The sequence below is a fragment of the Cucumis sativus genome, chromosome 7, assembly GCF_000004075.3.
Source record: "Cucumis sativus cultivar 9930 chromosome 7, Cucumber_9930_V3, whole genome shotgun sequence".
NCBI lineage: Eukaryota > Viridiplantae > Streptophyta > Magnoliopsida > Cucurbitales > Cucurbitaceae > Cucumis > Cucumis sativus.
Genome location: NC_026661.2, coordinates 17,550,425 through 17,574,375, shown reverse-complemented (window position 1 = coordinate 17,574,375; position 23,951 = coordinate 17,550,425). Strand labels below are relative to the sequence as shown.

Below are 23,951 nucleotides of genomic sequence, written 5' to 3'. Positions count from 1 at the left end.
ACCTGAACAAAGCGAAAAAGCGGATGTAATTTTAAATTCTAGATTGTTTGATCGTCGGTGATCATGTGATTGTGTGATCATCTGTTATAACTACTCGAGTTGTTAATAGTTGATTGTGTGATTGTAAACAATTATTGTGGATGATTGTGTGACTTTTAACGATAGATTGTCGTAAAACAATAAGCAACCATGAAAACTAGTGATTTTGATCAACAACGACAAACTATTGACTAGCTATAATCATTAATCGTTAGTGCTTCTTTCCGTTCTCTTCATTGCTCATTAGTCAGCGATGATCACGGATCACCACAAGCAATCACCAATGACTAATTTATTTTTGTTTCCTCTCTTCCTTTCAGCTTATCTTCCCCCTTTACTTTTCTTTTCATTTTCACTGTACCAAACAGAAATATGGACTAAGAATGTTATTTAATTGCACATGTTCGAAGGCAAAATTCATTTCATGAAAACCAAATGAGATAAATAGGAATTTAAAACAAAACAAATTTTATTTTAGATATGTGAGTGTGATCTAATTAAATAAATTATGAACAAAAATATTTTTAAACATTCAAACTTCATTCTTATCACAATTGAAAGAAAAATTGATCACACGTTAATTAGACACCATAGAAAATGTTATGAATCATTTGAATGTCACACGCTTATAACTTAAAAGAATGAAACGATAAGTATAAAATTGAAATAATAATAATCAATTTAAAAACAATATTTTAAATATGATTTAAGGCATAAAGTTATGTAAGAGTTAAGCTACATAATTACAATATTTTCCCACCATTGATGCAAATCAAATAACATTACAAATGAAATAACTTAACCAAGAAATTTACTATTACAAACAAACTTCCCATTCAAATTTCAAAATCTCCAAACTGCAAATCAAAAAATAGGAAAAGACAAATATACCCTTCAAATCCTGCCACCTATAATGAATAAATTCAGTCAAAAGAAGGACAAATGCCGTAAACTTCATAAAAAGCCGTGCCCGGTTACTGCTTCTTTAAATTCCGACGACTATGAAGAAGATGAAGAGCAAACCCCCCCCCCCGATTTATTCAACTTCCCACTTCAATTGCTCCTAGAAACACCATTTTATCCATGAAACCCACAAACCCCATTACCACTTTCAGGTCAGTTCATGTTTTATCACTTCCATTTTCCTTTTCTACTATTCAGTTATGAACCATTTCTGTGTTGTAATTTCTTTCTTCTTGTTTTTGTTGTTTCTTTAGATAGATTAAGGATTTGTCGAGCTCATCGTTGAGATTACAGTTGAATGCTTTTGGAGTTTGGTTCTGCTATGGAAACATTGGTGATTATAGAACAGTACAGAGATGAGTTTTGTCATCGGATCAAACCTCTAGAATCGGGTCGATTTGGGAATTTGACGATTAAAGATCATAATCGATTTAGATTTCGCCCTACCCCATTGGAGATTTCTTCAATTCCTGTTTATTGTTTTTCTTCCCCCAAAACACCACCCTCTTGTGCTCCGATTCCGATTAATGAAAAAAATTGTGTTAACGAGAGCATTGATTTTGATGCACATTGCTGTTATAAGAGACTATCTTTTCCTGAACTTTGGGCTGGACCAACTTACTCAAATTCACCCCCTGCAAGTTCATTGCCAATCCCCAAATTTTCAATCCGAGGAAATAGAACAGTATCACTCGAATTACCCACAAATTCAGTTGAAAAAATTCACCCAATTGTGAAATCTGCACCACCATCCCCAACTAGGGGCCATACTCATCCTTCTTCAAGAGAGCCATGTCATGGTGCTGATTGTGCTACAAGAACACTTAGACGAATCCTTAACCTCGATGTTAACTCTGAATGAGTGATGTTTTTAGTGAGTATCAAGCTCACTTGTGTGTTCTGATGTGGGGGGTTTTAGTGTATGTCTGTAAAAATATAATGAAGAATCATGGTTGATATGGGTAGGATTTAGAATTTTGATTCTCTTTTTTAGTTTTTGAGAAGTGGGATTTGTAGCTGAGAAGTGATTAATATTCTCAGCTTTATTCAATCTCAAGCTTCTTAAAGCCTGCGTATGGTTGCTTAGATATGGAGGTTGACTCAAGCGCTGAAGAAGAGTAAAGCAGCAAGGCATCCAGCTATACCTTAAACTTGTTAGAAAAAGAAGATAGAGAGAAAGAGAGAATGTAAATTCTGTACTCTTATCTTCTCACTTATTCTTCTTGTTCATCATACAACTTTAGAGCTCTGATTTAGGCTTGTAAACTTAGATACTACTACTCAAAATTAAATGAAATGTAGCTTACAAGAATTATCGAGGTTTCATTTCGACTCCTTCAACTTTAATGATGATCTTTGTTCATCTCCATCTTGTTCTAAGGATAGTCTATATCTAACTATGCATCAGTCTAATTTTTCTTTCACAATTTCTATATTTGATTATATGCTTGTCCCAAAATCTCACCCATTTGAAGAGAAGTAAATGGCAAGAGAAATTATAACATGTCATTGCATTCTACTCTGTTTGCTTTACCATGCTAGATTCCCTTTGCACTGTTTGTTTAGACTTTAAACTGATAAAGTTCATCTGCTTGGAGTCGGTTGATTCCATTGAACCTTTTGGTAAGGTAAAATATACTCTTGAATTCCAACTTTTATGAGTGTTGTCAAATTCCTTCCCCCTTTGAATTATTGTATTTTAAAATGAATTTTCTCACACCCATGTAATAAAATTTGTGGTTGGTTTAGGTTTGGTTTAAATATAGTTATGGCCTCAATAGTAAAGTCCATCAAACTTAGCCTTATTGTGAGAGCTTTATATGAAAATTCAACTGGGGTTCATTCCTGTTTCATTTGACATTGCCAAAATGCTTTAGTCAGATTTTCTTTCATTTCTATTTTCCTCTTTTGTTTTTCCCCTTTTATTTAACTAATCTTATCATATGTTCACTCTGTTTTTCTTTTGAAAAAAATGTAAACCCAGTGATGTGTAATGAATAAATAATGTTACGATTTGCAAGTTTGGTTTACTGTTATTATAACATAAATAAATAACAATTCGTTAGTATTAAATTTTTATCGACATTTTTTTATTGATATTTTCACATATATATAATGATCAAGAACAGTGTACAAAATTGAAAATATTACTTAACGTGAATATAATATTGTAAGGAGAATTTATTAATTTAGGTATGTTTCTAAAACATTTTCGAGAAATAGCTACCAATCTCAACATTTTATTAATATGAAAATTGAAAATTTGACATTTTTGTTCACATCATATTAATGTTTCTTCATTCTATATCCAGTGAATTTAACCTTTAAATTCTACGCTTCAAATTTTAAATTTGAAAAGATCGTGAATTTGAATAATATGTAAAATTTACTTAATTTATTAACTCATAATCAAAATTAGTGTAATTATAATAACTCTTGATGTATGAATTGTAATAGAACTTATACTTTTGACTATGTTTACTTAGTTTTTTTTGTAAAGTTAATTTGATTTTGAATGAGGTTGTTTACCCTACTATTATTAATGCACTTTTATTGTTTCCATTTAAGATCGTTTGGCTTTATTATTAATGCATTCTTTATTGTGTTTGTTTAATTCGGTTGTAGGATGGCATTTCATTATATTTACAAAACATAGAGAAACAATAACAAAACACAATCAAATGGGGAGCCCATTAATTTTGAGGTTCTAATTGATTAATTACATTTAGGAGAAAATAAATATGACCTTACATATTTTGTTTGTCTAAAATTTAAGTAATCAAATAACACTTCATTTTTTTAATTGTAAAACACGAGGGGAGAGATAATTCAAATCTTCCACTATTTAATGGAAAGCTAAACGAGTTGAGTTATATTTATATTTAACATATTTTATATTTAGGTTGACAAATTTAAACTTTATGATTAAAATTGGATACTTGGTAAAACAAGAGTTGTCCAAACATTCAATATGATTGTAAATTGGGATAAGCATCAGCCTAACAACAAACCTAATTGACAACTTGAGGTTGTATTTAAGTTTTTACTATCTTTTTCAATCTAATGGATATTTTCCCCCTAATATATTACAACTCATCATATGAAAAATTGAAGCATAATTAAAGACTCCATAACTATTCTAACTTAATAAAATGCATTCATGTTTAATTAAGATTCTATTTTTATTTTACATAACAACTTAAAGTCACAAACTGTGGTAAGTTTCGTTTGTTTTGAAGGTATTTTTTGTACAAATTATGTAGGAGGTAAGATCTAAGCAATGAACATTTTGATTCTCGTACACTAATATCAATTGAGCTAAACTCTTATTAACTTGAAGACTTGAATAGTATTCATTCTTCCTACTTATATTACATTAGGTCAAAATTAGAATCAAACAAAAAGTGGAGGAAGCTAACTTTAGGTGAGGAAAGCATCTACATATACATATATGCATGACCTTGAGCTTCTTTATTTATAGAATCATTAATAGATAATTAATTTATCATTACTACAATGTCTAACTTCACAAGAAAATCATAATATCTAAGAAACGTGTGTCATTCTTTTCCTATACTTGTCAAGATGTTAATCTTCGAAGTTATATCGATAAAGAATGGTCAATCCATCATAAGTACCTAATCGAGTCGTTAGTTAATGAAGCTTTAGCTAGCCCTCCTCGAGTACGACTATTGTATATGAGTTACATTACACACTACTAGAATATGTTTTTTCTTCTACTTTTGTCAAGTCTAGCGGCTAGTTGTGTGTTCTAACTTTTATTCTTGTGTAGTGGTGTATAACTAACTCTACAATCGAACAACCCATACTACTCATGCTGAAGTTGTAAATGTTGGATTGGGTTAGTTCTAATTTCGAGTTAAGTCGAGTTGGATTGAATTTTTTTATCTTTTTTCTAGTTAAATTGAGTTTTTTTTACACTTTTGAAATTTTGGGTTGGGTTAACCCAACCTAAATTTCTAATACTATTAAAATATTTATATATATATATTATAATTTATATATATCGTTTATGACGTTGGTTTAAAGTTTAGATATATTGAATTTTGAAATTTAACATTTGAGTTTTATGAAATTTAATTACTAGATTGTGTTCTAAAATCATAAAAGAAATTAAGCGCTGTGAGTTAATAAAATTTTGTAATTAAATATAAATAAATAACCGAGCATCATAACTTAATCCAACTCCAACCTAAATTTTAAGAATTGAATTGACTCAAAAGATAATTCGTCAAATATAATCTATGTACAAACCTAATTGTATGAACGAGCTAGATGAAGAACACTTATTACATAAAATGAGTTTAGTTATGCAGTACAAACTATATCTTAATCATGAAAATGACAATTCTTAGGCAAACAAAAAATGAAGATAAAATGTAAAGTTTGGAATTTGGATGAAGATAATTGAAGGATGAATATGATGAGGAAAATTTAAAAGTGGAGGTTGAGAAATTTGGATTTTATAAGTTTGGTTTTGGAATAAAAAGGGAAGAAAGAGAAAAGGAATCGACAATTGCTAGTGGGAGACCCCTTCATTCCTCTTTTCCCTTTTTTGCTCATTTCCAAAATGATTTCGAATCCCACATTTCAATCATTATTTTCTCTTTTCTCTTTTCTTTTTTATTATTTTACTTTCTCCATTGTTATTTTAGGTTTATACATATCTACCCATTCATGTATAATCAAATTTGACGTAGTCCTAACCAAATTCTATTAATACATCACTAATAAGAAATCACAATTATCAACATAATTGGATTACTTTTGATCACATTTCCTTAAGCATTCTGCAAACATAATCAACCATAATAACTATGAAAATGTCAAAAATATTATAGAATTGCCAAAAGTTTTAAAAATACTCCACTTTAAAAAAAATAGTTTGTTTTAATACTTTTATTATTAATCTTAGATGGAAACTGACTTAACTTTAATTTGTTTAAAAAATACTACCTTTCAACTTTCAAAATTCAAAATAGTTTAGCTTTCAAAATTTTAAAAAATATTGTAACTTCAAAAAAAATTATTAATGTAAGTTTTTTTTACCATAGGTACGATAATCTCCTTCTTTCATTTTGTCTCTTCTATACTTCAATCTATTGTCTAACACTTCTCTAAAATTGATTTTTTTTTTTAGTTTATCAATAACATCATTATTGGTGTGAAAACATGGAACAACTGGAATAAAAAATCGAAAAAAATACTATATTAAAATAATATGATATATAAATAAATAAAAGAAATAAGAAAATCTTAAAATTTCTCCACTTTCCACATGGTTCATAGTTACAAACCCACCAAATGTCACAAGGCAACTTAACAAGTAGAATGTGTCATTAGATAAACCACTAAGATACCATGTTTGTTTGACACATGACGTACACTAAGGGTGTGTTTCGAGGTGAGGAATATGGGGGATTAGGATTGGGTCAAAAGTTCAATCCTTGTTTGGGTCTCGGTTTACCGTAAGTGGGGATTAGGTATCTTAATCCCGCATATTCTCTCTCTTCTCCACCGTAATCGCCAATTTTTTTTGCATCGAGGTAAATTGTTATTAGATACAAATCGCCAATTTCATTATTTTCGTATTTAAATTTCATAAGCAGCTTTACTTGTGTAGAAAATTTTAAAAATATATGTACACTTTAGAAAATAACAATGTTTTCATACCACATCTTGTCTCTAAACTCAACACTTCAAATTTTTGTAAACATCATATTTGGAAAATTCTAACAATCTTTCGATTTCGTTGCAAATTTCAAGTAGAATAATAAATTAAAAAAAAAAAAGTAAGTCAGTAAAACTGTAAAACGTCAATGTAGGTCTAAGACGCACATTAGGTTGGTACAATAAAAAAAAAACTTTATAAGAAAAAAATCATATTACACGCACATTACTGCGATATAGATTATAAAAAGGTGTAATTAGTTCAATAGTATAATGTATAGGAAAATACGTTCACAAGTTCTTACATACACAATCAGTTTTACAAACTTCTCCTATCATAAGGTATTAAAGAGAACCATAAATGACCCACCCTAACCGCGTTGTATCTTTATTACGATTTTTTTTGCAAGGAGGCTTCGAAAAATTTACTTAGGAAAATTATGGTTTGAATAAATTTTCAAGATCCATCAACCAAAATTCAAAGTTTGTGATTAGGTTAACCAATTTCATTTTTAACACTTTCCTAAGCTTTTTTTTCCAACAAAGTGTTGATCTAGAATTTCTAAGGGACGAAACACGAATTTGCATCTCTACTAAATGCGTTCATAACATTCTATCGTTAGTTGCTACTAATGGCACTGATATGATTGCATTCATTTCATAATATAGTTTTAATTACATATATTAATACTGTTTATTTTTAAAAAAATTATATGATTTACCATAAATACATATATTAATATTGTTTATTTTATATATATAAAAAATCACAAATCTTTTAATGTAATCCTCCCCTCCAAATGCTTATTATTATCAAAATACTACATTAATAACTCTTCCCTTAAACACATGTTATAATAACACTACAATCAAAACCCAGAAAATACATATTACAATAATATTACAATAGTAATCTCTCCTTCAAATACATACTATCATAACACTATCATTCTTCATATTCCTTCTTCCAAACACATATTATTATAACACTAGGGTTATGGATTATCGTAATCCTTGAATTATCATAATTATTTTCTCCCATGACTCTTTTCCTCTCCAAATGCATCCTATGAATCTACAATCATAAGACACATGACATGGTGAAATAATAGGTATTTATATATTCATGGTATTTATAATAACTATTATTTATTTGTTTGACGTTTGTTTATCTCATTAAAAAATATCCATTAAAAAGAAAGAGAAACTAAAATTGGTTTTTTTTTTCTTTTCCTCGTGGAATTTAGTGAGATTTTATGCTTTTAAGTTGTAACATGAAGTTGTTGTGTGAGAAAATTGTTGTATATTACGTTCTTGCAAAGTCTAAACTTTAAACAAATTGATCATTATATACTAAGTTAGAATGTTTTTGTACCTAAACTTTTAGAATATTAGTGCACAATTTAAAAGTTTGATGATATTTTTTAATGATTATTATCGATTGTTATTCGTATACTCAAAAAAAACATTTCTACTTTTTAGTAGTTCAAAATATTTATATATAGTATACCAAGTTTAGAAGTATTTTGCATAATATAACCTAAATTGTTCATACTACCTTCTTTGGTCGATTGTCAAAAAATAAACATTTAAGAACTATAAGGGACTTATAAAATAAAATAATTTATCAATAAATGATGTATTTCAAATTTTTGAATAATAATTCTAAGAAAATTAAACATGAAGTTAACCATGACTTTTCCTTTTTTCAACAAAAAAAAGAAAATATATATGTTTCCTTTTAACACAATAGATATATATTCCTTATCAATATATGTAAGCATTAGTTCTAAAGGCAATGCCTTTGAGGAAAGAAACTCAATATCATTCTTTGACACATCATTAAAGATGATGATGAAGAAGAAAAAGTACTTAACCTCTCCCTTTTGTCATATTCATGAAGTCCAAAATTTTTATTAAGAAATACCAACCCTTCCACAAATTTTATCATTATGTAGGGGCAGAACGTCCCCTCCTACTATTATCATATTTTATTGATATACCCTAATTTTCGTTACATTTATGATGATTATCGTTTAACTAAACTTATTTTTAATAACATTTTCATATTTGAAGATTCATTGAAAACTTAATTTTGATTGAGAGAAAATTATTACAAATGATATAATTAATATAATTGACTTTGAATTAATTAGTTTTAAGTGTGTGTTTTAAAATACATTTTCAAGTGTTTTAATTTGAAAGATAAGTCAGTTTATATATTAATCAAGTCCATTCATAAAAATGAGTTTATAAAATAAGTTGGTGGATAGGAAAGGAACACTTAAATCAAACTTTTTGAATAATTAATTTTGAATACTTTAATTATTGGTCTCTCCCTAAATTGTATGTGAAACCTTGGCCACCATTATTGAGAAACTTTGTCCACCATCTTTGGTGAACTCCATTCGTCGAACCTTCGACCACCACTTTTAGTGACGGCCAATTTAAAAACCACTTCGTATGATCAACTTTGACAACCATTATTTTAATTTATATTAGCTCATAGTATTTCATTCGATCCTTTTGAGTAATTTCATGTCAAATAGTAAATGTTTTTACAAAATAACTATGAGTGTTTAAATGAAAATAATTATTTTCAATTTTATATTTAATATGTCTGTTTTGGACAATTTTTTTGTCAAAAAAATTATGTATATATGAAACTTAAAATTTAATATAAGTAAAATTCAATTTTATATCTAATAATAAATCAATCACCAATTAATTTTTACAAAATTTAATACATTAAACGTTCTATTGGATACAAAATTTAATGTTTAAAGAATTGTTAGATATAAAATTATAACTTTTAGTTCATCGAGTTATTACAACATTAATTGTTTAATTTTTAAAATTCTTTTAAAATTTTTACTAATAATTAAAATATTTTTTAAAGTAAATCATGTGTTTGTGTAATATACTTATCCAAAATCCAAAGTATGGTATTTGAAAACAGAAAATGAGGAATAGAATTATATTGTATCATATTAGCTCTCTAACAAAATATAATTATAATGATGCAATATGTTGAAAAACTTGTGAGAAAGGAAATTTAAATAGTTTTTTCTTTTCTTTCTTTGTTTTTTCCTTTGGAATTAAATGAATTGTATAGATTTTGACAAATGAAAAAGATGGGTTGAAATTAGGGATGAAACTAAGGGAAAAAAAGAATGAAAAGAACCATTACTATCCTCTCAATTTGTCTTACTTTAAATTTGTTTTTATTTTTCTCTAAGTTACCTCTTTTGCCCTCTTTTCTTTTCTCAAATTACAAAGATTAATTAAACCTTGAAAAAAAATGAAGTTATATGTTCTTAATCTCCAAAGTTGTTTTCAATTGTAAAATCTTGTACTAATCCCAAGGAAGATTTTAAAATGATTTGCTTATCAAAATTAATACATTTACAAGACTTCATTAGAGTAATCATATTGGGTTTAAAATATGAAGTTTCAAATTTTATCCATTTAGTCTGTATAATTATTTGGATTATTTTAGCTTCAATTTATGGTGTGTATTTGAAATATAATTTTAAAAAATAAATGATTTAAATGTTAATAACTTTCTAAATTGTTTTTTATAGCACTAACTACTCGTCATATTTACAATATACAAAAAAATTATTGCAAAAATGATGCAATATGTAGTTTTTTAAAAATATTTTTATCATCTAGGCAATTGTCTTTAAATACAACTCAAATTCGGATGTAATTGATAATAAAATTGAATAACCCAAATATAAGTTTAAAAAACTTTATAAGTAATATCATCTCTTCGAGGTGAAGTCCTCATGCAACCTGGAGAAGGTAAGAAAATTTATCAACTAAACTAATTCAATTGAAACTAGACCCCACCCAATTAGTCATTAAACTCCAAGAGTAATCTTTGTTAAGGTGTAATTAATTGGTAATTAATTAAAATTAAACTTAAACCAATTAAACAGAAAGAGAAAAAAATAAAAAGAGAAAAGGAAAGGATAAGTCATCAAGATATGAAAAATAGGAATCTTATTCCCCCAATGTAATAAAATACAAATGGTCCAAAAAGGTGTGTGTATATATATATATATATATATGTATGTGTATGCATATAATCATTAAAGTGAAAGTAGACAAAAATAAAAAATAAAAAAGTTAGGGTTTGCTTTCAATTACACATTATCAAATAATATTTAAATAATAATAATAATAATAACTCAAATATTTGTTTAGTAAAAGCCAAAGCAAGCAATCATATTAGTCAAAATATTGAACATATTTTTTTAATCATAGTTTATCTCTCTCTCTACAAACACCTTTCCCTCTTTATCTCTATCTGCATGAGAGGAAAAAGAAAAAAAACAAAACCCAAAAGAAAGAGAAAAAAATTCATGAATTTTGTGAAAATTATGTAATGGAAGAAGAAAATGATTATAATCAAGATCAATCTTCATCTTCATCTTCTTCATCCAAAAGCATCTCTTGGTTGCGACATTCATGGCTACAAAAAGCTTTCTCACCTCTGCAAATTCACAACAATGGCTGATTAATATATTATATAATTCACAACCATGTGTATTTTTTCTTCTTAGTACTACAAAAGTTTGCTGTTTTTAGTAACCATAATTGGTAAAAACAAATCCAACTTTATGTTCAAACAAAGATTCAACTTATATCATACATATATCTTGTTATTTTTTTTTTTTCGTATGTATAAGCTAACTTTTTTACTTTCTCATCTAATTTTTTTTTTTAATTTTACCAAAAAAATTCATAATAAATGTAAAAGAAAAAAAGAAACTTTGAATAAATGTTATTTGAAATTTATTTCCATGTACAAAGAAGTAAAATAATAAAACAAATTATAGTACTACTCAACATAATTATACTTGCAACTAAAAAATATTGTCAATTCAAAATTATACTAATTTTCTCACCATTTTTAATTACAATACTTTTCAAATCTTTCTTGCTTTAAAAAATACAACTTAATTCTCTAAACTTTATTGCTTTAAAAAGGGTGTTTTAAGATCTAACAAGAACGAAAACAAATAACGAAATAGATAAGTTGTATGTTTACCTGTAAATATAGATATCATTGGTGAGTTGAAGATCATTCTTCCAAGTATAACAAAACCTAAGAAAGCTGTTATTGTTGTTGTTGTTCATCTTCTTCTTCTTCTTTCTCCAATCCGCCGTAGAAAAATTACGTGAAGAACCATAATGATAATAATCATCAACCATGGTTTTAACCACAAAATTATCAAAAATATGAGTGATTTTAGCATTAGGCCCATGTCTTTTAACACAAGTATACTCTTCACAAACCTCCATCTCCTTCACTGTCATCAACGACCCATTATTATTATGATTACCGCCACCGTCCACGGCGGAACCTGGTGGAGGGATTTGTACACGAAGTTTAGCACCAAAAATAACACTCTTAGTGGGCTTGGAATCATCGTTTTTGTCCTCAATTAAAGCAAGCCCAATGGGCTTTTTCGGGCCTGAAATTATTTCTGGGGAAACTCTGGTAGTTTTTGCAATAATTTTGGGATTTGGTAATTTGATGAAGGGATTTTGTAAAGAGAAAAATGGTTTATTGTTGGAATCAAGAACAGAAGTTGGGCTAATAACAGAATTATGATCATCAATTCCTCTTTTTGTTGGTGAAAAGGCTTTGTATTTTGGTGATCCAAACAAGGAATTTTCAAGTGGTTTTGTATATGAATAAGAAGAAAATCTTGAAACTTGATTTTCTGCCATTAATGCTTGTTTTCCACTTACAGCTCTAGATCTATTCCTCAACATCTTCCCTTTTTTCCCACCCTATTTTTCAAAAACCTCCCACCTGAAAAAAAATAACAAAAAAATCAGATCTCATAACAAATTAAACAAAACCAAACCCAGAAAAAATTCAGTACAAAAATACCTGAAAAAATCCAAGCTTTCTGGGTTTTGGATATGGGAAGTGGGCAATCAATTTTGTATTTTTTTTTCAGAAGAAAATCTTTAAAAAGATAAACAGATGTTGAATTAAACTTCAGTGGCTTCCATGGCTGTTTTTGGTAAAGAGGTAGAAGAAAAAGAACAAGAAAGAACTAATTGCCACCGTTGATCAAAACAAATCCAACGGTGTGTGGAAGCATTGGAATGATGGACATGGAAATTGAGAAAATAGACAGAGTTTTTTTTTTTCTTTTTTTTTCTTCAGAGAATTATATTTTACAAGAAGAAGAAGAAGAAGAAGAAGAAGAAGAAAAAGAAGAGTTGAAAATGGGAGAGAAAAAAAAAGTGGATTTAGAGTGAAATAAATAAAAGAAGAGAGACAGTCCCACAAAAAAAGACAACTCCAAAAATGGCTCCTTTTTTCACTCCAAAAGTTGGGTAATTAATTTGATATAATTAGTGGAATTATTAAGACTAATTCAAATATAAAAACAAACCTTATCTCTTTTCTTTCATACCATTCTCTCTCTCTCTCTGTCTAACTTCTTTTTTTTTTCTAAATCAATTACTTTCTGACTTGGTTATTAATCTATTTATATAATATCACAATGACCCAGAAAGCAAAACAAAGCAAAACAAAACAAAACTCACTAACCAATCTTATCTTTCTTGTTGAGGTTAATAACATAGTGTTCATTAACTTTGAAAGCTTAGTGTCTATTTTAGAATTTGTAAAACCGTGATTACTAAGTTAATGCGTTGGATAGTTTGTTTTGAAGTATATCTCATTTGACACATAAACACATGGATGAGGGGTTCAATAGGATTGAAGTTGGATTCTTAATAGTAATTGGTTGTCGTGTAGTAGAAATAGTAGTGTGAGAGTTTATTCTAATACTTATATCACGTGAACTTTTGTCCTCACTCTCTCACTTTTTAGATTACCCCTTCTTTTGGTGGGGACATTTCTTAATATATTTGTTCAAATTCTACAAAAGTTGCCCCCTCTATTTTTCTAATTTTCCAAACACATCTCTATATTTTTTAAATATTACACTATTACCCTTTTGACTTTTTTACTTTTTAATTAGGTTCTAAAATTATATATTACATTCCTATATTTGTTTTATCTCATTGTTCCAATACTACAAACAAACTTGGATTATTACAAAATTCTACTCAACAAATAACAAAATTCTACTCAACAAATAACAAATTTTAAAGGTGTTTTTATGAATAATATTCTTTAATAGATATATCCACCATATTTCCTGTTCCATGAACAACATCTTCACACACATTATCTCTAGCAGACAAGCAGTCATTTTGGCGATACATGGCCTATATTTCTTGGTTTTTATCCCAACTTACAAAAATGTTTTTAAAAAGATTATAACAAATAGGTATATATATATATATATATATATATATATATATAAAGAAATAAAGATAATAAAAAGAAAAGAAAAAAAAGAAGTGAACAATAATGTTGGAATCTTTGAAGTAAACATAAGAAGTTGTGAGCTTCTGACACAGCTCGTGCAAACACACTGAAACGTAGAAATGAATAAAAGGCACGCACTTATAGGTTTACATAATTCCCATTCCTTTTCTTTTCTTTTATAAATATTATCTATTCATTCTTCATTACAATTTTACCCAACACTTCTTTTTTAATTTTAATTATTATAACATTTTAATCTTAATTTTAACCCTAAATTTTAATATTTTTCTTTATTAAGGTCGATTTACTCGGATTCTATTGTGTATGTGTTTATTAATTAAATTTAGTATAATGATTAAGTGAAATTTTAAAATTAATAAATAAATAATCTATTCATATTTTATATATCTATATATGCAATTATTTTATTCTTGTACTATATATATTTTATCATTTTCTTTTTACTTAAATATCATTTATGCATGTGGATAAATTTTAATAGTATATTCAAATTTTTCAATTTTAGTTTTAAACTTAGTTTATTAAGTTTTAAAGTGGTATCTTAAAAACTTGCTAAATGAAAGTGGGTTGAAATTTATCCCATTCTACCATCTTGACTTTTGGTAACGTTTACATGATTTAGATTCATCTTATCAGTGTTCTTCATAATTTTTATCGGTCATAATACAATGGTGAACTCTTTTTAGTACAAAAATTACACGGATAATCCAATCGCCTACCATTACTAGCTAAATATAAGAAGACCACGTAGATGGGGAGAGTAGTTTGGTGTTACGTGAAGAAGTAGATATATGTGTTATTAAATTGTTTGAGAAAGGATAAATAAACAAAAGGAAGATTGCTTGCTTGTCCTTTTCTCATTCAATTTCACCCACTCTTATGTTTTAATATTTCCTCAATTATTGACATTTGATGTAGATGGAATTTCAAATCCAGCTAAACTCCATAATTAATTGCTCTAAATCATTACAAAAAATTGTGTTAATTATTGCTTACCTGCCCCCTTCAAATTGGTATCCTTTTGCCAGCTGAGATTCAAGTCCTCTAAACTTATAATTTAACAAAAAAGAAGGAAAAAAAATTAGTTTTCATCCATTGAGGACTATTTTGGTAGTTGAACATAATCTCCTTCAAAATCAAACTTAATTTCCTATTGGGTATTACTGATATGGCTTTGACAAAGAAAACTGCGGCTAAAGCACGTCAAGTTACTTTTGGAGAATAAATTAAAAAACATTATCACAATATAATCTAAGAACTAAAAGGCTTCTGTTAAGCCAAAAAAAAAGTTGAATAAAGAGCAAATTTTACATGAAACAGGATGGCTGTTGTTGATGTGTTGGAACACTGTTGAATACTCATATCATTGTTTAAGCTTCCTATCATTTCTTGTTCTCTTTCTGAAGTCACGCTTCTCGATGGAGTATTGTTTCTTAGTCAACAAATTACTCATTGCAGTTTTGACAGCTTCAGCAGCTGCCAAGAACACTTTTTCGTCGAATGTTATGCCTCCCTGCAATTTTTCAAGTAGCTTTGTTCCCCCTGGTATTGCATCATCTTCTACCACGGATACGTCATTTGCAGTGGAATTGTCCTTGTTGAAACCACTCATGACCTTAACATGGGCTAGAGAGGAGTGCCCCAAATTGTGCAAACTGGATACACCAGTTACCATCCATAGGTACCCAGTCGAGCAACTGGTCGATAGGCTAGTCGGAATGAATGTCTCCTCACTTATAGAAACCACCTGAAATATCAAAATTGTCACAAATCAATTTCATCTGGATACATGGACTAAATAAATTATGCTATGTGCCTGTCTTGAGATAAGGCGTAGAATTCGTGAAACCCAAAGAGTTGTGAAGTCTTGGAGTCTAAGAGTCTAAGAAGTTAATAGAAGATAAAACTAATGTTTTGTAATCATCAGGCCCATGAACTCCTCGGACCAAACAAGGATAAAGTTCCACTTCCACTCCCCCAACTCCAACTACTTCCCCCCCCCAAAAAAAAAAAAAAGTCTTTAGGGAGGGGAAAAGGCAAAAAATCAGTGTAGATCGTCCACAAGTTTGTAAAATACTAATCTGGAGAACCCCAATCACAATAAGCATAAAGATTGCCCCGCTTCCCATGAGTTACCTTGACTACGGATAGAGTATGATTTGACAGGTCACAGTTCAGTAGAATTATTCCATGCAAGCTACAAAGAAAAATAATAATTAGGACAGAAATTCAATGGTAGACTCCACCAAAGAAGAAAAAAGAGCATAGAGGAGGAAGATTGCCTTTGAACCGCCACTGCAACAAGGGCACCATCGGCTATCGTGCAGAGACTTGTGACAGCTGAATGGCATCCCTCTCTTTCTTTAGAATCTAATAATTCTACCTTCAGTAATTTGGTGAGAGAAATCAAGTTGTGAAGAAGGAAGTCAAAAACCATACAACAAAGGCACAAAAGAGAAGGATGCACACTTTTTTCTAGAGAGTCACGGAAGAGAGAAACCCCAAACAATCCAAAGTTAATATTTCACATCAATCTTAATATAGAATACAATAATCTCTTGTCTAAGAGTGTGTTTGGAATACATTTTCAAGTGCTTAATTTTAAAAAATAAGTCATCTAAGAAAATAATTGAGTGTTTGGCAATCAATTAAAATAGCTTTTGAAGTGTGTTTTAAATAATTTTTATCAAAAGAATTTAACTAAAAATGAGTTTTTTTAAAAAACATTTTTTTCCTCGAGTCAATCCAAATAGGCCCTAAGTTAACAAGTATCTTGTCAATCAAGGTAATAACTCCCAGAGAAACCTAGTATTATTAAATGTCAAATTCATCAAACTCGATTTAAAAAAACTATCGAAGTGAGAGTTAAGGTTCAGAATAAGCTCATGACAACGGAAACACCTTATCTCCAATCTCGCAAGTGTCAAGGAGTGATCCAGAGAGAATATCCCACAAGCGTACCTGAGAAAGCCACAAAATATGATTATATTTCACATATTGCACCAAGAGCACATTAGGAGTTCATATGAGACTGTCTTACAGTTGAATCACCACTTCCAGAGATAAGAAACCCATGTGAGCACTGCAGGTTGGAAACGAAGGCTATGCAGGATACGAAACTTGAAAAGGCAAATGGAATAAACATATGAATCAAAATCAAAGGAAATGTCACTTAAAAATGACACCACTACTGACCATCCACCTTTATTTTGTAATAATATTAGATTTAGATCATAGAAACTCACTCAGTGTGGCCTAGACAGAAACTTTGAATCTCATGAGCTTCATTCACCGGTTTTGTGGGAAACATTGTAACCTTCAAAGAAAGCAACACCGTTTTCAAAAACCCGAACTTCAATGAGTTACTGTCATAATTCATGATAGAGTACGATTACCCGAATTTTAAAATCACGGTCCGCACTGACTAAGAACCGACCATCCAGTGAGAATTTCTGCAAAAATAAAGACATTATTTATGAGTGTAATTGCATGAAAACCGTACAAACAGCAAAACAGCAGAAACATTTCCCACCATTATAAATATCTCATGGCATGATAGCATCGTATGCAAAAACCTCATCACACTTTAGTTTTTTGGCTTTTGAATAGGAAAAGGAAATTTCACAAAAAGGAATTTTAAAATGCAAGTACAAACAAGAACTATATGCATATGTGAACCTTCTGATACCTTGCACCCATAAACAACTATGTAACATAATATCCTCCAGTTATGCGCAATCATATGTATCAAAGAGAATCAAAGCCCTAGTTCTCCACAAATCACTCCTTCAACGTTAAAATGTAAAAATTCAATGTAATTTCAAAATAACCCCACCACATTGTTGGCTGGCCATGAAGCTTTATATGTGCAACCTGACCATAAATCAAGAAAGAGTGATGGTCCTCTGAAGCTACTTTGCAGCAAATGCCCCACCCCACTAGCAAAGAACCTACAAGGACGCATTACTCCTCTAGAAGAACCAATCCCCTTGTAAGCCATATAAAGATATCTCATTTATTTTTCCTTTGGATCTTTTAGATAAAACCTCCTCGACATGAAATATATGATGGTGTTTGGATACTCATGTCCTCCAATTGCCCCATATTGGTATTTGGTGTACGAATATTTTGCACTACATGCATAACCCCATATAAATTTGCTTTAAGACAATCCAGAAAGTCTCGTGCGAAGGAAAATATTATTCACATAAACTGCCCTTTCTTGCTTCTTACAAATAAGTGAAATTGATCACATCAATCACAATCCTCTAAATTTTCTTCCAAAAGTGAACTATCAAGATTCTCTTTAAATAGTCATTTTGTTAAACCTCCGATTATATCAAATATAGTAGAAGAGAGAAAAATGTGAAGACACATGCGAGTGAGGAAAGAAACCAAAGGAAAAGGGACCACACTGGTGGGCCCACAGTTAGTTTGGAAAAAAGGATTGAAATAGGAAGTACGGGGAGGGAGAGAGGTGAGCTTTTTGTGAGTAAGAATTCTGTGGAATTCCTTGAAAGAAAGGAAAGCAGAAAGGGTGGGGATTGAGTTCGTCCTTGATTGGGCAAGTTCTTGGTCTGTTTATTTCTGGTTATTTTTCTTGTTGTTCAAGAATTGGTTTCATCAGTTCTTTTTGCTTCTGTAATTGTTTACTTCCTATCAATATATACGAGCACTACTGTGGTGCTCTATCACATTTACTTGCCCACTCTCTAAGCAATGAATTTTTGTAATCCAAGTCCACAACTTTTTTTGTACAATGCAATTCATTGGATAAAGCTCAAAACATTTAGTGGGATGACCAACCACGAGCTGCCCAACTTTATTACACCCTTAACAATTCAACTCTCGGAAAAGGAAAATTGAGTCTCTCCAAAAACGAAAAATATAGAGGGAAATGATGAAAACCAACATTTCAGGTTAAAAGTTCATTTCTCCGTGTATATAAGTATGAAGGCCTTTACATAAGAATATGACAATTAATATTCTAGAAGTCAGAGTATTAAGCATTGAAAGAAAACATAAAGACAAGTCAGCGAAATGGGTTGCAGGAGCGAAGAAAAGTGACAGATGCACCATCGCGAAAGTTGAAATAATCAAGACAAAATAGTTCCCTCATTTCGCCGGAGATGCCAAGAAAACAAACATGACTAGATACAGAAACCGGGTTGGGGTAACAGAGAACTGCTTACCAAGCTAGTTATTATACTGCAATAATGTGATAGCAATGACACTGCCTTCTTATTGACGAGAGGTTGATTCCCATCAACTCCTCCATCAAGATCCACAACCCAGATAACCCCAAACTTGTCGGCAAAACAAACGTGCAGACCATTAGGGCTAATTGCAGCGGCACTCACCCGTTTTTCAGAAACCCTGTCAGGAGTATTACGAAAATTCCAGTATTACACAAGGAAAAACAAATCGAGAAAGCATGCAGCTGCTGTTACAATCCAGATAATCCAGAAGCTACCATACGTATTATAATAACAAAAAAGAATGAAATTTGCCCAATATATAAGCCACAGTCAATGAACATCCCCGCAATAAATCACCCAGAAAAAAGAGGCAGCACCGAAGAGGAAAAAAAACTTACACATTATAAATACAGCGCCAAGACTCAGTAGACCAAATCTTAACAGTCTTATCATCACCAGCAGATATAAAAAGCTGCCCTTTCGAACCATAACAAATCGTTCTAATGGAGTCTTTATGATACGGTGGCCCAGATTCATCAACCAAAGAAACCGCACAATTACCTCTGCAGTTAACGAGAAAGTAATTCAACAGGGCTACAATGGCAAGTACAGTTCGATTTTAATTTTAAATTAAAGTAGTGTAAAGAGAGTGAATATAATCGTATTGTACCAGGAATCCAAGTTTTTTTAGAAGATAAAACTAATGGAGCCGGAAAAGAAACTCACACAAGATCGAATACACGCAGGTCGGAGCCAACGGCGACGGCAACAGAATTCTCGGATGGGTGAAGTGCAATTAAAGCCGGAGCAACTTCAACATCTTTATTGGTATCTCCTTCATCTACCGGCGTTTCTTCCATTCTTCCGGTGAACTGAAAGTAAAATTAGGGCGTTTTGGAGAATTGTAAATTAGGGTTTTTCTTAGAAAATTGGGGGGAATTGTTTGTATTTCAAACAACGAATTTACTAAAACACCCTTGCATTACACATCATGGGGTTGTGGTTAATGTTTTGTTTAGAATACATCGATACATAGTAGCTTCAAAACTAGAAAGGAGTGTGTTTGTATTTAATTTAGAAAATAAGTTATTTTTAAAATAAGTTTATAGTGTTGGAAAGAAAGTTTATTTTGATTAAGTTTTATGCAAAATAATTATATATTGACAATAATTTCAAGTACTATTTATGGTATCGGTATGATTACAACTATAAAATAAGAGCATTTTAAATTAAACAAATATTTTGAATGAAATAATTTATTAAAAAAATATTAAGTGTCCAATCTTTAAATTTAAACTAAATTTTAAGGGAATGTTTGAGGTAAGGAGTGAGTTACTCTAGTCATGTGGATTATTTTAGTTGTATATATTTGGTGCATAAACTATTTTGTTTGGTAAATAAATAGTAAACAATGTTGCAAATAATAAAATAAAATAAAAAAGAGGTTTTACCATTGTATTTAAGGTAACTAATTGAAAACTTTTAAATAATATTTATTGTTACAAAATTTAGTCATGTTACAATGTTAGGTAGTTCTTGTCTCAAACGTCCCTAAAAGATTACAAATTTAACCTTTTATTTAGTTTTATTCTGAAATCCACTATAGAAATTGTATCATGAGTTGTATACTATTAATTTTCAGATTACAAGTTTGGTCTCTCACTTTATGTTGAACTAAAAAATAGTCCTAAAATACATATATATAAAATTTAACTGATCTGAGTGTAGTACAAAAATAGTTTTTGTTTTTTTAGTTGTGTGTAAAGTAAGTAACAAAGTTGAAGAATTAAATTTAAAAGGCAGAAAAGTTAATAGATTAGATAGAGACAAAGTTTTTTAAAAAAAATACCTGGATTAATTTTGTAATCAAGAAATAGATAGATATTTCTTCGAAAAGTAACCTTGAAATATTTCTTCTTTAGAAAAACAAAGAAATAATGGTAATTTCAAAACTAATCCAAGCTAGTAATGGGTGCTTATCCTTAACATGGCTTCTTCTCACTATTTTTATCTTGGTAATTTCTTATAAGATCATAAAAATGGGGGATGGATTCAAGAAAATAAATGTATGCTCCATAAAATTTGTAATTGAACTCTTTTTTTTTTTTTTTTTTTAGTTTAAAATGCTTTTGTACTTAGTTATGAGTTTATTGGAGACTTTTTATTTTCCTATGAAACAAAGTTTAAATATTTAGAGCCCTTTTATTAAATTGAAAAATAACCATTTTAAAAAAATTATTTAGAAAAAACTATTAAAATACATTTCAATTGATGATTGCTTTTAAAAATGATTTGTTTTTAAATTAAATACTAGAAAATGTATTTCAAAAATAAATTTAGGTAACTTTCCAAGTTTTTATCTTTGCCTACCACTTACAGTCAACTTTAGAAAAATGGCACTTAAGAGTTAATATCTCCCTAATTTGTATAATAATGCCAATATTTAAAATAATTTTATTTAAAAAAGTTAAATAAAAATGACTTTTTGAAAACTTTTTTTTCTTTCAAGTAAATCAGGAAAAGAAATTAATAATAATATTATTATTAAAATTAATTTTTAATTATTTAAAAAAAGAAACGGTTCATTTCAAGTTAACCCTTCAATCAAACTGCCTATAGTACTGTTGTTCATAATTTTGAAAAACAGTCACAAAGCTTTTAGAAAAGAAAACCCCCTCCAAAGCATAACAACAATATATACCAAATTTGTAATTCTGAATTTGCTTCAAATTAAGTAGTACCAATAAAATTCTATTAGTGCCATACTTTTCAAAGTGAAATCCTTCTAAACAAGCCTCCCATCCCCCCTCAAGTTATTTTCCATCTATGCAACCATACATAATAATTCTAGTGACAACAACATACAAAATCCCACTGAGTCATAAAATCACTAGGAAACACAGACAAAGGCATACAAATCTTAAACCCTCAAGGCTGCACAACCAAGAACACTTCCATATCCTCGACTCATTGGAGCAATAGTAATCCAGCATGTTCTGAAATCACTGCTCAGTGTAAGAACGTGCACGTCTGACAGATATTCATAATCGCGGTCGGTGTAAAGTGTTCCTCCAATCACATACAGTTCTCCTCTGAAACAAATCATCCCCATCCCATCATTCAGATTAAACTGATCTGCTGAAATAACAACTTTGCTGTCTTGTCCAATTTGCAGGAAGATATATCCTTGGCTCATGATGTAGATTCTATCTCTATCAGCAGTCATCAACCAGATGTGGGAAAACCAATTGTAATCCTCAATTGTCCACCTCCACTCCACAGTGTCAAATGTTTGAACTATGGGCAATCCTTTGTATATGAAGTGCATTTTTCTCCCAACTACTACTCCCATACAAATGCCCGAATCACAGATTCGAGGCAGGTCAGGCAATTGAATCCAAACATCCTTCACAGGGTCATACATTTCTGCCTTGGGAGTTGATTCAAATTTTTTATTCATGCCACCTACAACAATGATCATTCCATCCAAAATACCACAAGCAAACAATGAACGTGCCTCGTGCATTGGTGCTTGTATTGACCATTTTCGAGTCATAGGGTTGAAGGACCATACCTCATTGCATGAAAAATCTTCATCGATTGATGGATCAATAGCATTTATCAAGAGACCACCAAGAATAAACAGCTTTTGATGAGTGGAGACAACACCAAAATAATGCTTTCTTCCCCCTGGAAGTTCAGGGAGGGTGACCCAAAAGTTTTCAATAGGATCATAAAACTGCCATTTATTTTCTTCATCATGACAGCATACGAATAGCAAATCCTCCGCCGTACCACACTCAGATCGAACTTTATAAATTTCGCCACTACAAATGGCATCTCTCCACGAATGGCAAACTTGCTCCAACGTGGCGTGGAGGTAAAATGGAACAAAAGCAAGGCATCTGAGGGCAACGTCATGAGGAAGACCTTCAATCAGGCTAGACATGATATTCAGTTCCAGACTATCTTCTGTACGTACTGATCAGTCTCCAATCTACACACAGTAGCTAGCTAGCTACCAAGCCCAAACATCAACAAAAATACAAAAATATGGTATGAATAAAGGTAAATCAGCACCCTCTTCTAGTCTCAAAAAGGACATATAAATTATGGAGGAATCGAGATTATATAAGATATCATAAAGAGTAAGCAGAATCTTCATTGCTGAATGTTGACCAATGACAGATAATTATTTTGTTCAGTGTATAGAATGAAACTAAGTGAACTATGGGAAGCCCTGTAACAATTGGTCATCTCTTTATTTATAAAGCTTTCAAATGGGAAAACTTAGGGCGGGATAGTATGGATTGATTTTCTAAGTGGTTATAAAAGTAGTTTTAAGTGGAAAAAAAATTGTATATAAGCACTCGAAAACAAACAAGGCCCCTTAATTTGCATGTGAGAAAAGATTGTGTTTCTTTAGATGAAATCTTTGCCCATTTAATAAGTTATTTCTTTCTTTTCATAACAACTTTCATTGAAATAAAAACGAAAGAATACATGAAAATACAAAAAAACCAGCGTACAAAAACAAGGGCCCAAGTAGAAGAAGCTAGAACCTGTAAAATAGTAACAAAAAATCCTCAAAAATATAAATTATTTCGATGAATAGAGTATTGCATGCAAGGACTTTCCAGGTGTTTTGAAAGGGCCTATTATGAGAA

At 30.1% G+C, this 23,951-nt stretch overlaps 4 protein-coding genes across 5 annotated transcripts; 1 reads left to right on the top strand and 3 right to left on the bottom strand.

Annotated features, from left to right (window-relative positions):
* Positions 1-989: 989 nt before the first annotated feature.
* Positions 990-2,349, top strand: LOC105436159. Of its 2 annotated transcripts, none has more exons than XM_011660992.2 (2): positions 990-1,154; positions 1,257-2,349. In XM_011660992.2, the coding sequence occupies exon 2, from the start codon at positions 1,301-1,303 to the stop codon at positions 1,862-1,864; it is 564 nt and encodes a 187-aa protein (XP_011659294.1). In that variant the 5' UTR covers positions 990-1,154; positions 1,257-1,300; the 3' UTR covers positions 1,865-2,349. The 2 variants fall into 2 exon arrangements, with proteins under 2 accessions (XP_011659294.1, XP_011659295.1); XM_011660993.2 differs by having other exon boundaries at positions 996-1,154; positions 1,261-2,349.
* An 8,547-nt stretch (positions 2,350-10,896) lies between these two features.
* On the bottom strand, positions 10,897-12,976 carry LOC101203170 (FCS-Like Zinc finger 8). The gene is made up of 3 exons (XM_004146929.3): positions 12,605-12,976; positions 11,753-12,523; positions 10,897-11,194 (listed from the first exon to the last, which is right to left on the bottom strand). The coding sequence occupies exons 2-3, from the start codon at positions 12,481-12,483 to the stop codon at positions 11,116-11,118; spliced, it is 810 nt and encodes a 269-aa protein (XP_004146977.1). The 5' UTR covers positions 12,484-12,523; positions 12,605-12,976; the 3' UTR covers positions 10,897-11,115.
* Positions 12,977-15,158: 2,182 nt separating this feature from the next.
* LOC101202938 (tRNA (guanine-N(7)-)-methyltransferase non-catalytic subunit wdr4) lies at positions 15,159-20,207 on the bottom strand. Its single transcript, XM_004146928.3, has 10 exons — positions 20,011-20,207; positions 19,683-19,847; positions 19,279-19,462; positions 17,482-17,538; positions 17,332-17,402; positions 17,127-17,205; positions 16,988-17,047; positions 16,369-16,469; positions 16,223-16,283; positions 15,159-15,833 (listed from the first exon to the last, which is right to left on the bottom strand). Exons 1-10 carry the CDS (start codon positions 20,142-20,144, stop codon positions 15,450-15,452), a joined length of 1,296 nt encoding a protein of 431 aa, XP_004146976.1. The 5' UTR covers positions 20,145-20,207; the 3' UTR covers positions 15,159-15,449.
* Positions 20,208-21,980: 1,773 nt separating this feature from the next.
* LOC101208736 (F-box/kelch-repeat protein SKIP30) lies at positions 21,981-23,449 on the bottom strand. The gene is made up of 2 exons (XM_011661471.2): positions 23,365-23,449; positions 21,981-23,265 (listed from the first exon to the last, which is right to left on the bottom strand). Exons 1-2 carry the CDS (start codon positions 23,447-23,449, stop codon positions 22,205-22,207), a joined length of 1,146 nt encoding a protein of 381 aa, XP_011659773.1. The 3' UTR covers positions 21,981-22,204.
* Positions 23,450-23,951: the final 502 nt, after the last annotated feature.